General features: G+C 41.0%; 1 protein-coding gene across 2 annotated transcripts in view; it reads right to left on the bottom strand.

The window, feature by feature from the left end:
* Positions 1-17,024, bottom strand: part of LOC126174933 (major royal jelly protein 1-like) — a 73,349-nt gene that overhangs the window by 41,481 nt on the left and 14,844 nt on the right. Inside the window, exons 2-3 of one of the 2 annotated variants that reach the window (XM_049921390.1) lie at positions 2,377-2,480; positions 2,158-2,292 (exon numbers count right to left, since the gene is read on the bottom strand). In XM_049921390.1, the coding sequence (XP_049777347.1) occupies positions 2,158-2,292; positions 2,377-2,467 (226 nt within the window). In that variant the 5' untranslated portion in view covers positions 2,468-2,480. Of the gene's footprint in view, positions 1-2,157; positions 2,481-17,024 lie in introns of both variants that reach the window. The other variant, XM_049921389.1, reaches the window with a different exon arrangement.

The following is a 17,024-nucleotide window of genomic DNA, read 5'->3' as shown; positions in this document are numbered from 1 at the left end:
TCTTCAGGTCTGATGCTCAAGTAGAGCTGGAGGTCGTCGGCATAGAAATGATATTTACAGGAGGACAGAATCGACGAAATATCGTTGACGTATAAAGAAAGAAAAGTGGTCCTAAGACTCAACCTTGTGGCACTCCTGAGAAGGCATCTTTCCAGGAAGATTTTTCTTTTACGCAGACAACACATTGCTGTCTGTCTTTTAAGTAGCTTTCAAACCATCTCATTGAACTATCCGAGAAATTAAGCTGTTGCATTTTTCTGAGCAATATGTCAAATTTAACAGTGTCAAAAGCTTTGCTGAAATCTAGTAGTGTCAATATAGTTGCCTTTCGGCTGTCGCTGGCATATTTCATGCCATCAGGTACTTTAATTAGAGCAGTGTTTGTGCTGTGATGTTTACGGAAACTGGATTGAAATTTGTCATATAGGCTGAATTCATGCAGGTGTTCAGTGATTTGATCATGAACAATATATTCAAGTGCTTTGGAAACAGCAGGCAGTATGCTAATTAGTCGGTAATCACTGGGCAGTTGCGGGTTTCCGATCTTAGGGATGGGTCGAATTATGCTTCTTTTCCATGCAGTGGGGTATATTCCGTTCACGAGAGAGAAATTAAATATGTCAGTTGAGACAGGTACTAAGAAATCGGCAACATTCTTAATCATGGTTATACTGATACTGTCTTTGCCTATCGTATCAGATGAGATTCTCATTATTGCTTTTCTTGCCGTATTTATTGTTACGTGTTTTAGATGTAAGGTATCGTTGTTAGTTATACAGTTGAGAGATTCTTGTGGACGGTAATTATCAGCCGTGTGGGTGTTCAGAGGTGCAGAGAAGAATTCATTTAATTCGTTAGCTGAGACATGAAAAGCAGTTTCAGATTTTGCCTTTCCGACCCCCAAGCTACAGAGATTCTTCCACAGAGTCGTGGGCGTCAGATCAATTCATAGAAGGGAGCGAGCGTGCCTGATTTTAGCATTGCGAATGCATTGTTTCACTCTGTTCCGTAGCTTTCTATATTCTTCGAAACGCTCGGGTTTCGGATCTTCCGCGAAACGCCTGTAGGCAGCATCCCTATTACTCACATTTGACGTAATTCAGCTGTCAGCCATGGAGCAGGAGATTTTGTTACACGGATTGTGCGTACAGGTGCATGTTTGTCATAGAGGGCAGTCAGCTTATCAGCAAGTTCATTAATTTTGCCATCAATTGTAGGTTCTCTGATTATTTGATGCCATGAGATTTCTGAGAAATCAGCTGTTGTTAGACCGTCAAGATCAATACGTTTCATGCTCCTACAAGGTGTTTAACGAGATTGGATCTTTGGGGGCTGCACAGAGTAGGCCAGGAATATTACATCATGTGCTGAGAGGTCTGGGGCCGATGTTTGACCATCATCTCTTACTTTGTCAGTGTGTTTCGTTGCGATTACGTCTATAAGAGTATGACTGTGCGCGGTATGGTGTGTAGGCTGTAATGGAAGAATGTTCATGCTATTGCAACTAAACAATCTTCTTAGGTTTATTGCGGAGGGAGTGTCTCTTAGCAGGTCTATGTTCATGTCACCCATTACGATCACATGTTCGTATTGACACTCAAGTGGATGTAATTCCGACTGAAAGGAACTCATTGAGCTTATTTTTGGCGGCTTGTACACGACACCAATCAAGAACTTCCGACTTCGTAAATTTATTTCAGTGAACATGAATTCAGCCTCTTTTCCTTCGGCGGGGTTTGACGTACATAAGACTTTCGCCTTGAGATCTGTTCGTATATACGCGCCGACCCCGCCACCTCGCTTTTTTAATCTGTCTGCCGTAAGAAATGTGTACCCTGGGAGATGAATAGATGCAGAGGATATGCAGAGGGAGACCAAGGCTTGACTACAATGAGCTAGCTCTGATGGATTTAGGTTTTCTTGGTTATTCATAAATTGAGACTTTAAGGAATAGACTTGTGTGGAGGACTGCATGAAACTAGTCTTCGGGTTAAACACTATGACAACAAAGAACACTAACGAAAATTAGATGTGCTGTTGCAGATGCGTTATTTGTAACAAGATATATGACAATTCTGTGAAATTTGCTCTTATTAATAGAGCGCATTGCGTGTTCTTTATCACGGAACGCAGCTGGGAATTCAAGACGGTACTTACTCTCGGCGTCTATGAGAAGGATGGAGGGCGGGTCGTAGCGTCCTGAGTTTCGGTACTCCTGCTCCTTCGTCCGGTTGCCTCCGAAATCGAACGTGAGAGTGTGCCACCGCGCCACATCTGAAAGCCCGCCCACACCTGGCCACATGGGCGAAAAGATGTCCCAGTCATCGGAGCGGCCTTCTTTCTGCTGCTGCTGCTGCTGCTGTTGCTGCTGCTTACCACATGCAGACGTCGCCACTGCCAGCACCAGGAGTGCAAGAGGCATGGCGTTGGCCAGTGTCCTGGCTCCTCTTTGTGACGCTACTGCCATCACGTGTCTCTCTCTGGAAATAAAAGAGTTTCAAGACTCGTCATTAAAGGATACGATGGTGGCAGTGTGACAGATATGTTGTTTGGATAAAACTTTGGTTCATTCACAGGATACTGAGAAAGTGCAACCAGTCTGCCGAGGAGACTGCTTGCAAAACATTCTTGCCACTCATCCAAGAGTATTGTTCAAATATGTGGGACCAGCATTAAGAACATTAGGGAATACTTAATGTATACTAGGAACGGTTGCACGTATCTTCACCTCTATATCAGTTACATGGAGGAGCGACAAGTAGGTGCAGCAAAACCTAGACTAGTAGCTGCCAACTATCTACTTTGCATGTTTGAAGAATCGCAATCAACGGAGGAATTTGGGGTGTACACAACTGCCTAAGCATCGCTCTTGTAGGGACTACAAAGACAGGTCTGGACTACTTACAGCGCGCAAAGAAGCACTGAAGCTGTCGTTCTTCCCACGCTCCACATGTAGATGGAACGTGAAGAAGCGCTAATGAGATGTAGATTGGCTTTTACCCTCTACCATCCACTTGGTTGGAAGAGACAGAAATACATGTTGAAGTAGTAGGTGTTGATGTAGAAGTGGATATAAATGTACAAGAGGCGATCAAAAAGTTTCCTTCGAAGGCTGTACAGCCTAGATTCGGAATGCGAATTACGCAAAATTGGCATGAGCATTGAGACAACCATCCCACCGACGCACCGGGTTAAATATACCCTTTCGCTAAAACACCGTGTCCTGATGCTTGAAGAAATATGTAACTGCCTACAGCACGTCCATGTCCGACAGGGATCGTCGATTGTTCAAGGCCTTTTTTAAGGGAGCAGAAGTGTGACAACTGCATGGGGAGAGATCAGAACTATATGGCGGGTGCTCGAGTGTCTTCCACTTGTCCGTAATGGATGAGGCTGGCTTCCCAGATCGACCGGCGACTCGAACCGCCACCAGTACTGAACTTGGCGCACCATTCCACAATGGTGATTTTCTTCAGACGTGCTGTGCCACACACATTCTTCAGTCGCCAATGATCGCCTACCGATGTTGGTTCTTTGGCGGTCAAGAAAAGAATAACAGTACGCTGATCCTGTTAGAACGCATATGGTAATAACGTCGCCATACTTCACATTTTTGCATTTACCGCCCCCTTGTTGGAAAGACACTAATGCGCCACTACTCTCTTGCCTACATGTCCGCGCTTGTATTGAGCTACGTTGCATATCCACTGCAACAGTGCCCTCGAACGGAAACTTTTTGCTTGCCTCTCGTACGTAACAAGTCATTATCTAACTATTCCAATCAGAATACCACTGACAACTTCTCTTGTCACTGTTGTGTTCAAAGCAGAGTGTTTGCTGTGATGAAAGTATGTAACAGATAAAGTCTGTGTGTCGGCCTGGACTTTGGAAATGAATTCCTCCCTTTCGCGGACAGTGCACTACCAGTTACGCCATCCAAATATGCATCACGGATCAACTTCAAGCTTCATCCTGTCCATAGTTACTTCACTTTCCTTCGTCGGATGCTGAGACACAGTTTCAGTGCGCTGCCTGAAAATTATCATCTTTACTGAGATTACTAGTCCACATAACGTCACAGTCGTCATTAGGATAACGGACCAAGGACAATAGCCGATTATCTTTCAGCTGCATCTTAGCCAAAGGATCCATTTCTGTGTAACTGAATCATTTCCAGAACACTGAAACACCTGCTACATTTTGCACCACATTTAGCATGCTACAGCAAGATTTCCTCAACTGTTTTACGAACAAGGCTCAGCTCATCATTCTCGTATAGACAGCAACAATGACCTTGTGTAAATGATTTCTAGTCTTCGGCAGCCCATTGTTTGCGTCAACAGTAACGGGACAGCCTTCTTCACAGGACTGAAGAATGTGCAGCTCTACTCCAAATGTCCACGCTATCAATTTCCACCACACTGTACCTTAGGGGCCAGGTTGAGAAGTGTCAGTGTTAACGTACTACATGAATACACAGACCGAAACTGTACTTTGCTGCTTTTGTGGACTACCAGAACACTACTCTGGCCAGTCTGCCGCCAGTGCACAATGAAACACCATAAGTCACGGCCATTGATCGTCTACAGCGAAAGTGAATAATAATGGGAGATTGAGTTCCTTCGACAACGAGATCTTTAGAGAGGATGAACGGACTTGGATTACAACAACTCGATATTGGATGAAAATGAGCGATGTGTAAACTACGTTTAACCGAAAACTTTTCAATCTTACGTTACGCCTTCAACGAAATTTGTTATTGAATGGAATGCAAGGAAAATAATTAAAGCTCTGACAACCCGCGGACGTGGAGGTCTTTGTACCTCGAAATGACTTTATGATTGACAGACTGCAGTGGCGGGAGGTACCGTTGCTGCTTGCCATCGTGCAGCCAGACGGCTTAACTGAAACTGTACACACAAAACACACAGAGATACGTTTAGCCAGAAGCACGTAAATAAGTATTAGTGGTGCTACAATTTGACTTGTTTTATCACGATAAATTTACATTGCTGCTAGCCAAAATAAAGTAAGGGGCAAAAAGCCAGTGCCATACGCAGGAATATTTGGAGAATGTGTAGCCAGATGACACTTCCTGATGTAATCGGAAATTAGACAAATTTGTTGTAAATAAAACTCGCTCTTCAGTGTCTTTTGAAACGATACAATCAGTAACTTTAGTTTATATTTTCAACAAATCTTTTGAATTTGCATGGGAATGTTTATATATTTCAAATTCTTCTAAAAGGTTATTATGTTGCACTTGTGAACTATGTGCAAAATTTATATGTAAAGCAAGGACTGAGGAGAAAAGTGTGTTTCTGTATTTTGTGATGTTTGCAAAAGTTGACTTTTATGAATTCTTACAGTCTTTGTTGAGCAAGTCCTCACAAAAGTGGGTCTCAAATGCCATGTCTGTCTGTCCTGTACTATATAAAAACACGGAAAAATATTACATTGTATTTTATACAGGGTGATTCACGAAGATATGCGAATATTTTAATATGTTTTTCTACAAGTGAAACTAAAGAAAAAAGGTATGTAAACATAGGTCCGCTAATGTTTAGTTATGGAGTTACGGCTAATAACAGATTTTGCTTGAAATTAAGCAACTTCACAATTTTAAGCCAGCACAAAACTGTACGAGGTTAAAGTAAAGAACGATTTCCATTTATTTTCTTTTTATTGGTGTGGTGAATCTAATAAAACATGTCCCAGACGTGTATCTACAGTAGTTTTCCAGAACATCAAAAATGGTTCAAATGGCTCTGAGAACTATGCGACTTAACTTCTGAGGTCATCAGTCGCCTAGAACTTTAGAACTAATTAAACCTAACTAACCTAAGGACATCACACACATCCATGCCCGAGGCAGGATTCGAACCTGCGACCGTAGCGGTCGCTCGGCTCCAGACTATAGCGCCAGAACCGCACGGCCACTTCGGCCGGCTCCAGAACATCCAGAGAAGCAGAGATTATTATGCAAGTAAATTCGTTTACTTTCCATTGAGAATGTAGAAACGTTTTTTTCATTGTTGGCAACCATTAGTGAGTAGTTTCAGTCGTTTCGTAACCTTGAAACGAGTTAGTTTTCTGTATTGTTCAGTGAAGGAACATAATAACAATAGTGTAAGAGAAACCACATAGTAACTGTTGTAGTTTGTAGATTATTTATGAAATAAGGATGCCTTTCAAATTTACGACAGAGGAGTGCGCCGATATGATGTTTTTTTATGGCAAATGTGATGGTATGCTACGGCTGCGGTTAACGAATATCGCATACTTTATCCTAATCGGAGGATTCCGAATGCACGAACCATTAGCTCAGTGTTTCGAATGTTACGGGAGATAGACTCTCTGCCTAGCGTTCGTAATTAATACGAGAGCTCGATACGCCAAGATGATGGTGAGGATATTACGGATGCTGTTCTACGTTGCCGGATTACCAGTACACTACGTATCTCTCAACGATTGGACATTTCACAATATAAGGTATGGCGTACACTGAAGTACAGGGCTATTACAAATGATTGAAGCGATTTTATAAATTCACTGTAGCTCCATTCATTGACATATGGTCACGACACACTGCAGATACGTAGAAAAACGCATAAGTTTTGTTCGGCTGAAGCCGAACTTCAGGTTTCTGCCGCCAGAGCGCTCGAGAGCGCAGTGAGACAAAATAGCGACAGGAGCAGAGAAAGCGTATGTCGTGCTTGAAATGCACTCACATCAGTCAGTCATAACAGTGCAACGACACTTCAGGACGAAGTTCAACAAATAGCCACCAGCTGCTAACTCCATTCGGCGATGGTATGCGCAGTTTAAAGCTTCTGGATGCCTCTGTAAGGGGAAATCAACGGGTCGGCCTGCAGTGAGCGAAGAAACGGTTGAACGAGTGCGGGCAAGTTTCACGCGTAGCCCGCGGAAGTCGACGAATAAAGCAAGCAGGGAGCTAAACGTACCACAGCCGACGGTTTGGAAAATCTTACGGAAAAGGCTAAAGCAGAAGCCTTACCGTTTACAATTGCTACAAGCCCTGACACCAGATGACAAAGTCAAACGCTTTGAATTTTCGGCGCGGTTGCAACAGCTCATGGAAGAGGATGCGTTCAGTGCGAAACTTGCTTTCAGTGATGAAGCAACTTTTTTTCTTAATGGTGAAGTGAACAGACAGAATGTGCGAATCTGGGCGGTAGAGAATCTTCACGCATTCGTGCAGCAAATTCGCAATTCACCAAATGTTAACGTGTTTTGTGCAATCTTGCGGTTTAAAGTTTACGGCCACTTTTTCTTCTGCGAAAAAAACGTTACAGGACACGTGTATCTGGACATGCTGGAAAATTGTCTCATGCCACAACTGGAGACCGACAGCGCCGACTTCATCTTTCAACAGGATGGTGCTCCACCGCACTTCCATCATGATGATCGGGATGTCTTAAACAGGAGATTGGAAAACCGATGGATCGTTCGTGGTGGAGATCATGATCAGCAATTCATGTCATGGCCTCCACGCTCTCCCGACTTAACCCCATGCGATTTCTTTCTGTGGGGTTATGTGAAAGATTCAGTGTTTAAACCTCCTCTACCAGGAAACGTGCCAGAACTGCGAGCTCGCATCAACGATGCTTGCGAACTCATTGATGGGGACACGCTGCGCCGAGTGTGGGAGGAACTTGATTATCGGCTTGATGTCTGCCGAATCACTAAAGGGGCCCATATCGAACATTTGTGAATGCCTAAAAAAACTTTTTGAGTTTTTGTATGTGTGTGCAAAGCATTGTGAAAATATCTCAAATAATAAAGTTATTGTGGAGCTGTGAAATCGCTTCAATCATTTGTAATAACCCTGTACAATAATCTGTATCCTTACCATCAACAAAAATTGGATCATTTACAACCGGGTGATCGTGCACAACTTGGAGTTGTGCAATTGGTTAAATACTAATCAGCAGTTACACAAATACGTTTTATTTACTGATGAGGCACAGTTTACTCGAGATGGTATAAACAATTTACATAATGAGCACGTATGATCTGAAGTAAACTCACATGCAACACTGCAACGCAATTTCCCAACAGCGATTTAGTATAATTTGTGGTGTGGTATAATCAACACACACTTGATTGGACCATTCATTTTCCAAGGACGTCTAACTGGCGAACGTACTTACAATTCCTTCACGAAGAAATGTCCCGCTTGCTCGGAGATGTTCTACTTACTATGCGATTGCAAATGTATTTTCAAGTTGATGCCGCGCCTCCACATTTCACCAACGCCGTTACTACACATTTAAATGAACAATTTCCCCAGAAATGGATTGGTCGTGGTGCTACACGTCTGTGGCCACCCAGATCGCCCGATTTAACAACACTGAATGTTTATGTATGGGGATGGATGAAAGACATACACTCCTGGAAATGGAAAAAAGAACACATTGACACCGGTGTGTCAGACCCACCATACTTGCTCCGGACACTGCGAGAGGTGCTGTACAAGCAATGATCACACGCACGGCACAGCGGACACACCAGGAACCGCGGTGTTGGCCGTCGAATGGCGCTAGCTGCGGAGCATTTGTGCACCGCCGCCGTCAGTGTCAGCCAGTTTGCCGTGGCATACGGAGCTCCATCGCAGTCTTTAACACTGGTAGCATGCCGCGACAGCGTGGACGTGAACCGTATGTGCAGTTGACGGACTTTGAGCGAGGGCGTATAGTGGGCATGCGGGAGGCCGGGTGGACGTACCGCCGAATTGCTCAACACGTGGGGCGTGAGGTCTCCACAGTACATCGATGTTGTCGCCAGTGGTCGGCGGAAGGTGCACGTGCCCGTCGACCTGGGACCTGACCACAGCGACGCACGGATGCACGCCAAGACCGTAGGATCCTACGCAGTGCCGTAGGGGACCGCACCGCCACTTCCCAGCAAATTAGGGACACTGTTGCTCCTGGGGTATCGGCGAGGACCATTCGCAACCGTCTCCATGAAGCTGGGCTACGGTCCCGCACACCGTTAGGCCGTCTTCCGCTCACGCCCCAACATCGTGCAGCCCGCCTCCAGTGGTGTCGCGACAGGCGTGAATGGAGGGACGAATGGAGACGTGTCGTCTTCAGCGATGAGAGTCGCTTCTGCCTTGGTGCCAATGATTGTCGTATGCGTGTTTGGCGCCGTGCAGGTGATCGCCACAATCAGGACTGCATACGACCGAGGCACACAGGGCCAACACCCGGCAGCATGGTGTGGGGAGCGATCTCCTACACTGGCCGTACACCACTGGTGATCGTCGAGGGACACTGAATAGTACACTAGAAGGTGTAAGTCAACTACCCTGGCCAGCAAGATCTCCGGATCTGTCCCCCATTGAGCATGTTTGGGACTGGATGAAGCGTCGTCTCACGCGGTCTGCACGTCCAGCACGAACGCTGGTCCAACTGAGGCGCAGGTGGAAATGGCATGGCAAGCCGTTCCACAGGACTACATCCAGCATCTCTACGATCGTCTCCATGGGAGAATAGCAGCCTGCATTGCTGCGAAAGGTGGATATACACTGTACTAGTGCCGACATTGTGCATGCTCTGTTGCCTGTGTCTATGTGCCTGTGGTTCTGTCAGTGTGATCATGTGATGTATTTGACCCCAGAAATGTGTCAATAAAGTTTCCCCTTCCTGGGACAATGAATTCACGGTGTTCTTATTTCAATTTCCAGGAGTGTAGTTTTATGAGGACACAGTCAATAAACGTGAAGCATTGCTTGCTCGCATTATGAATGCAATAAACGAAATAAGAGGAATCCTGTGAAACGAGCAGCAAAATCTTTCATACACGTGCAGCTAAATGCATTGGACCCGGTGGAGACATTTTTGAACATTTATTGTGAATGTATTGTGAAAGTGTTTGTCGACTGTGCAATTTCCCTAACACTGAGCTGTTTCCGGTTTAACATGAATTCACGTGTGCTATGGTATTAATAAAAGCAAATTACCTGACACATTCATACCGTTTCAGATAACGCTATTACCATCATTTTTCCAAAATTAAATTCTCTAGAACTTCTGTTGAGAACTTTGTGCAGTTGTTTGGAATTTATAAAAACAAACTAGGCCAAGTAGTTAATAAATAAAAAAAATTACGAAATTGCGTCTTTGCTTCTCCGGATGTTCTGGAAAACTACTGTAGTACACGTCAGGGACATGTTTTATTAGATTCAGTAGATCAGTAACAACAAAATAAATGGGAATCGTGCTTTAACCTCATACAGCTTTGCGATGGCTTCATATTAGCAAAGTTGCTAAGCTTCAGGCAAAACCTTTTGTTAGCCATAATTTCGTAATTAAACATTTGCAGACCTATGTTTATATGAAATTTTTTCTTTAGTTCTACTTGTAGAATAATATATTAAAATATTTGCATATCTTCGTGAATCACCCTGTATAGTCCAGATTCGAGAAATTTGTCATTTGGTGGTATTATGTACAGGACATGCATGAGAAAAGTAATGAAACTGCCTTTTTATCTACCTAAGTTTTATTTTTTTTTCAGACAACAATATTGTCCTCTTGAAAGTAGTTCTCTTTGACAGATATACACCGGCGGAGTCGATGTTCTCAGTCTTGGTAAAAGGGCTTCAGGTGGTAAGGCGTTTAACATGTCGGTCACATTCTTTTGAATGATCTCCCGAGTACAAAAATGGCGTCCTTTTAAGACTTTTTCAATTTCAGGACAAGAAGAAAGAACAAGGATTCATATCAGATGAATATGGAGCTGTGGAACACAAGAAATCCTTTCGAGACCAAGAATATGGTGATGAAAGTTGCTGTGTGACATGAGGCGCTGTCTTGATGCGTCATACACTTGTCAGCAATGTCCGGTCTCATTCGATTCACGTTTTTCCTGAGCCGTTCAAGCCCATCTTTGTAAAACACTTGTTTAACAGTTTGTCCTTGGGGAACAAATCCTTTATGCACAATACCCCTATTGTCAGAAAGGCAAATCAGCGTTGTCTTGATCCTTGATTTCCTCATTAGACTTTTTTCGGTTGAAGAGATGTTTTCGTGTACCACTCTTCTCTTTGCCACTTTGTCGCAGTATCGTACTAAATAATCCAGGATTCAGGATTCATCACCTGTGATCATAAGACTGAACCATTCGTGGTCATTGGCAATCGCCTTAAGATCAACGCACACGTTTCTTCGATTGTCTTTTTGCTCAGTTGTGACGTTTTTCGGCACCATTTTCGTACAAACATTTCGCATTTGCCAAACGTCGAAAAAAATTGATGTACGGTGAAAGTGTTCAAGTTTAATAAGTCATCCATTATATTTATTGTTAAACGTCCGTCTGATCTTTCAAGAACACGTTTTCGTCGGTTTTTGAAGCTGATGGTCTCCCTCGGCGAGGTTCATCTTCGACGTTCCTCTGCCTTCCAAAAATAATTTGTGTCAGCGAAAATGTTGTGCACTTGAAAAGGTGATTTCCGCTTAGGCCTGTTTCCGATTTTCAAAAATCACACTGGCGAATTCCACAAGTTTAACATAAACTTTGGTGGCATGAATTTGCTCTAAATTCCGCTTTCCATTTTCGTAACACACAACAAAAACATCTGTGCTGGCGCTATGAGATACCACGTGATGGCTGTGCGGAGGTGGAACTCAGACTGAGCGTCTGCAAGGGATGAACACCCCGGTCTACACACGCAGAACATCACAACGTTGTCAGAATGCTCACAGTGCTGCCTGTCTCATTACTTTTCTCACACCCCTCGTAAAGAGCAACTCGCTGGCATTATTGGTGGTAAAGGTCATAGTAACGTCATATTCTTTAAATAAATTAATTATACGATATGAGATGTCATCTAAAATTCGGATTCTTTAATTGTAAGGCCATTTTTATTGAGTGTATAGAATTTTTTTTCTTGTTTATTTTAGTATCATAAATTTTTTGTACAAGGTGTGCTTGATATCCGTTTTTCACCGCTTTATACTTTAAGTTATTAAGTTCTGCAGCAATAGCTGAGGGGGTTAGCGTCAGCTCAGTAATGTGGTCGATTATCATGTGGAAGAATGCTATACGGTTAGCAGCAGCTCAGTAATATGGTCGATCGTCGCGAGAAAGAATTCTTCAAGTGGTGACAAAAAGAGACATGACTAATGTTACCTTTTGTGGTGGGTTTCCTCTAAATATCAAAGTTAATAGTACCATCTACTACAAATAGTCTCACATCCATAAAACACAGTTCATTATGTTGATTTTGTATTTCATATATAAATTTAGTTTTAGGATAGACGCACTTCAGTGAGTCAATTTCACATCTCCTTTTAAAGCAGTGATGGTACCGTCGACATATCGTATGTAAAATGTAATGCTATTGGCTAGAATGGGATAGGAACTAAAGAAACTTATTTCAAAATTATTAATGGAAATGTAAGGTACAAAGCCCAGCAAGACAGTTCACTATAGTAAGGACTTGATCTTGTTGATGTAGGTGACCATTGAAACTGAAGTAGTTGTGCTTTAGAATTACTCTCAAAAATCTTATAAATTCTTTAATTTCATTTGAATTCAGTTTCTTGTACTTAGTGAAATTGTTTTCAATAATATGGATAATTTTGTATGTAGGAATGTTAGTGTAGATATTTGTAATATCGAAAGATGTGAGTATGCGGCCATGAGGGAAGTGACATATTTTAGAGAGTTAATCATCTCTCTTCTGTTTCTCACAGAGAATGACCTTGCATATATATAGTTTTCTGTAATATATACTTTTAAGATAGCTTTATACATGTTCATTGCTACTAACACAACAGCTCAATGAACATATAATTCAGTTACTGTAAACTGTCAGTCTTTGTTTACAATAATCACACACAACATGTAAATTTCTTGACATATCATGTTTAGTTGGTGGCAAACTCAACTCCAATAGTCCAGGAAACCGATTACAACACATAACATCATTCATGCCTCACCTACCCACACCTTTAAGCACAAAGTGAGATTCTTACAAGCTATGATCGACCTTATTACTGAGGTACCACTAACCTCTCCTGCTATTGCACTTAATAACTTAATGTATATGGAGTTCAAAGACGGATATCAAGCATTAAAAAATGTTCAAATGTGTTTGAAATCTTTTGTGACTTAACTGCAAAAGTTGTCAGTCCCTAAGCTTACACACTACTTAACGTGAATTATCCTAAGGACAAACACACACACCCTTGCCCGAGGGAGGACTCGAACCTCATCCGGGATCAGCCGCACAGTCCATGACTGCAGCACCTAAGACCGCTCGGCTAATTCTGCGCAGCTATCAAGCATCCTTTGAACGAAAACTTTATAATAACAAAACCAGTAAGAATATAAACTGTACTACACTCAATAAAAATGGCGTTACTGTTAAGAAATGCACTACAATCCCATTTATAGGTGACATTTCATACTGCATATCTAATGTATTTATAAGATTCGAAATCTGTGCTTCACCAGCAATGATGCTGCTAAGTTGCTCTTTATACATAATGAGAAACTCCCGGCTGACAAATTTCTCAAATCTGGAGTGTTAAAATCCATTGTAATATGTCCAAATTTTTTATAGAGGACAGACAGGGAGGCTTTTTGGCCCCACATTCCCGAGCATTTGCTCAACAGAGACGGCGATAATTCATGTAAGTCCCATAATTCAAATAAGCCCCATAATTCAAAAGATTTGTTGAATGATCAAATTACATTAAGAAACACAGTTTTGATTGCATATAATTTCTTATAAAATGTGAAAATTAACCAATTCCTTTTATATGGTAGAACTGTTTGCCATGTTTTTTCCTGTGCATTATGTATACCTTTGTATACTTTTAAGATACTTTTATATATGTTCATTGCTGTTAACACAACAGCTCAATGAGCATACTATTCAATTACTGTAAACTGTCAGTTTTTGTTTACAATAATCACACGCAACATGTAAATTTCTTGACATATCATGATATTATGCATCTGTAAGGTGATACTGATATCAAATCAATATTAACTTAGCTTCTGTACAAAAAACTTTTTATACTTCACATAAATGTATAGCCAAGCTCTAAATATTTATAATATCGCTAATTATGTAGGCTTCTGAAGACGACAGATTATTCTGCTGAATCTGGCAAAGCGTTATAAAAATATGTTTGCAACTGAGAACTGAATTTTATCCTGAAAAATACATACTTATATATTACAGATATTACCTATGTGTCCAAACGTTTGTTATAGTAACACTTTGAAGTAAATTGGTCATCAGCTTTTCGAAATTTTTGATAATAGAGTTTTCCACTTTACATATTACAATTTATTTATTAATTACATATATTAAAATATGCATATAAAACAGTTGTATATTTGAAAGACATATTATATTTACATTTTGGAGACTCCAGATTTTGACGAAACAAACATTAAATTCGTGTATAAAGTTCACCTATAATAATTACATTATAGTACAGTGCCACATATACGTATATGTGGCATTTTGCAGGTATAGCAACAGGGCCACAGTCCAGTCCAATGCCTTGTTAAAATGTCGAAGCAAATACGAAGAACATTTGTATGTATTCTCGAATACAATGGCATGTGAAATTTCAAAACAATCATTGAAGAACTTTTGGAGATTTTAGATTCTGCAACAAACGAATATTTACATCTACATAAATAAAACTACAAATGGTTTATATATATATATATATATATATATATATATATATATATATATATATATATATATATATATATATATACAGAAGTTCTTCACCATTTACTTTGAAGCTTTTACACAGTGTTGAATTTTTTATGCAGCTATGGGAGCGATATTATCCACACCTTATGAAGAAGTTTATGTACTGCAGTAAGTATCTGTAACATTGTGACATCAATACATGCCCGACGTGTAATGCAGTGTATTTTATCCTCATCCATGAGGGAAATACTGATTAGATTATAATGCACATCCTGGAAACAATAATTGCGATAAAAATTCATGATTATTCTAAGAGAACAAATAGAAACAAAAAATGAAGATCTAGTTTTATCACTATGAAGAATGATTTGCATTTAATCTATTTAACTAAAATTTATCAAAGTATTTTAGTGTTGTTAGAGACTATGGGTTTTGCTCTGTTGGTGAGATTAATGGTACAAAGCAAAATAAACTGTTTTCGTACCCACGTGGAGTTGTTAACGAAACTATGCTTTCTGGATTGAGAAGTTTCCACGCATGCTAATTAAGTGCTGTTATCAGCTGCTTCAGCTTGCACAGCAGCGAAGAGAGTTGTTAATGTAGGGGAGAGTACACGTCACAAGGATGCAGACAGGTGTTTTCAGAGCAAACACTGACCTTCCAGGGAAACGTCGTAGAACCGCGTTTGTTCAGCGTGAGCCATGTTTTCCTAAGCAAAATAAAGAGTCCCCAACGAGTTGTTAACTTGAATTAATACTATATTGTCTGCAGCAGTATCGGTGTGCGGCTTGGCCGTAGCTACCTAAATTAATTCTCGTTATTCCTCTTACAAGTGTTATGTGGACCATTCCATCCTGCATAAAAACACAGTGAAAAGCTTTATTCTGCTGTGCCTCACTCGATGAACTAAAAAAAAATAAAAATCCGGGTGAAACAATTCAGATAGATATTATCACATCAATCCGAATTCCGGCTTCAGATTTTGGCACTGAACCAGAAATAACATTGTACTTCATTTATGCTCTGCATACGCGCTCTTAAATATTTTCATATTATTGCTTTCTGAGCTGTGAGTTGTCCTCTCTGTAAGTGAATCTCCCAGTGGAAAATTTCTAAAATCTCGGATATGGCACGAAATTATAGTGACAAGAAAATGCGGGTGTCATTTCACAGTCTACCCCTTCATGAGCCGAATGTACGTAGGCTACTATACACTTCATGATCCGAATGTACGTAGACTGCTATACTTCTCATTTGAGTATAAAATGTATTGAAGGGGGTAACTGACTTGAATCGGTGAGTTGGAAAAAGGGTTACATCCCAGAAAATAAATTTTTCAGTAGACACAAAAGATTTGTGTTACTGTACAATGGGTTTAAGCATCGTAGCGTTCTGTTTGGAGCGGAAGGATTGTGATATGCAAATCTATATTATTCATATTCATAATAGCACCAGAGTGTGTGACAAGCATAAAGGTTTATTCATAATGTTATAAAATGGTTTCTGTTCGTCAAGTATGCAGTACAGAACATTTCTACATCGTCTAGTTTCTTACTTTTTATTTGAAAAGGTCCACTATTTGGTTGATTCTTTGGAAGACCTGCCTTACATCAGCCTTTGAACAGTGGAAACTGGAAGGCAGTGAGTCAAGGAATGAATCGTTCGGCTTCAATAATTCTAGGAGAATTGCTACGGAAAATGAAGAGGCCGTACGCAGACATCTGAAACTTCATTTTTGTTTTGCTACCATAAAAGCACTCTCAGGTAGCATCACTTTTGTAGCAGTCAGGCCACCAGGTCTTGAAGTTCAGAGTGTCTTCTGTCTTCCCGTTTATGAAGCTAAAAAACGACAGACACATCAAAGTTGTTGTTTATCTGGACTTCCGTGGAGTCATCTATGGACACGGCTACTTCTCTAACTCATCATCCATCTAACGAGCGTGTATACTGATGTGATATGAGCCCTTGTTACCGCAAACACTGCGAACAGATACAAAGATCAGTTATATCCGGTAAATGTAACCTGAAAAAATTGTACATGGCCCTTTTTCACCGATTCCATTATGTCATCCATGATAACCGCTTTATGTTATGTTCACATTTTAAGCGTGAAATGTACGATTGCTGTGTACCTCCCCCCTTCTCAGTCCAACGTAAGATTTTCAAGGTTAAGCGTTTCACAATATTCTCAGATTCCACCGTTAAAATCACTCTTTGGATGTTTGTGCGGAGGTTTACACCACAAAATACATGAGATATGTTTCTTCGTGTATATGCCATCTGAAAGTCTCTTTTACTATTCTGCGAGTCA

This window comes from Schistocerca cancellata, chromosome 3, assembly GCF_023864275.1.
Source record: "Schistocerca cancellata isolate TAMUIC-IGC-003103 chromosome 3, iqSchCanc2.1, whole genome shotgun sequence".
Taxonomy (NCBI): domain Eukaryota; kingdom Metazoa; phylum Arthropoda; class Insecta; order Orthoptera; family Acrididae; genus Schistocerca; species Schistocerca cancellata.
Note: the sequence above shows the minus strand (reverse complement) of the source record. Positions and strands in the feature narration are given on the sequence as shown.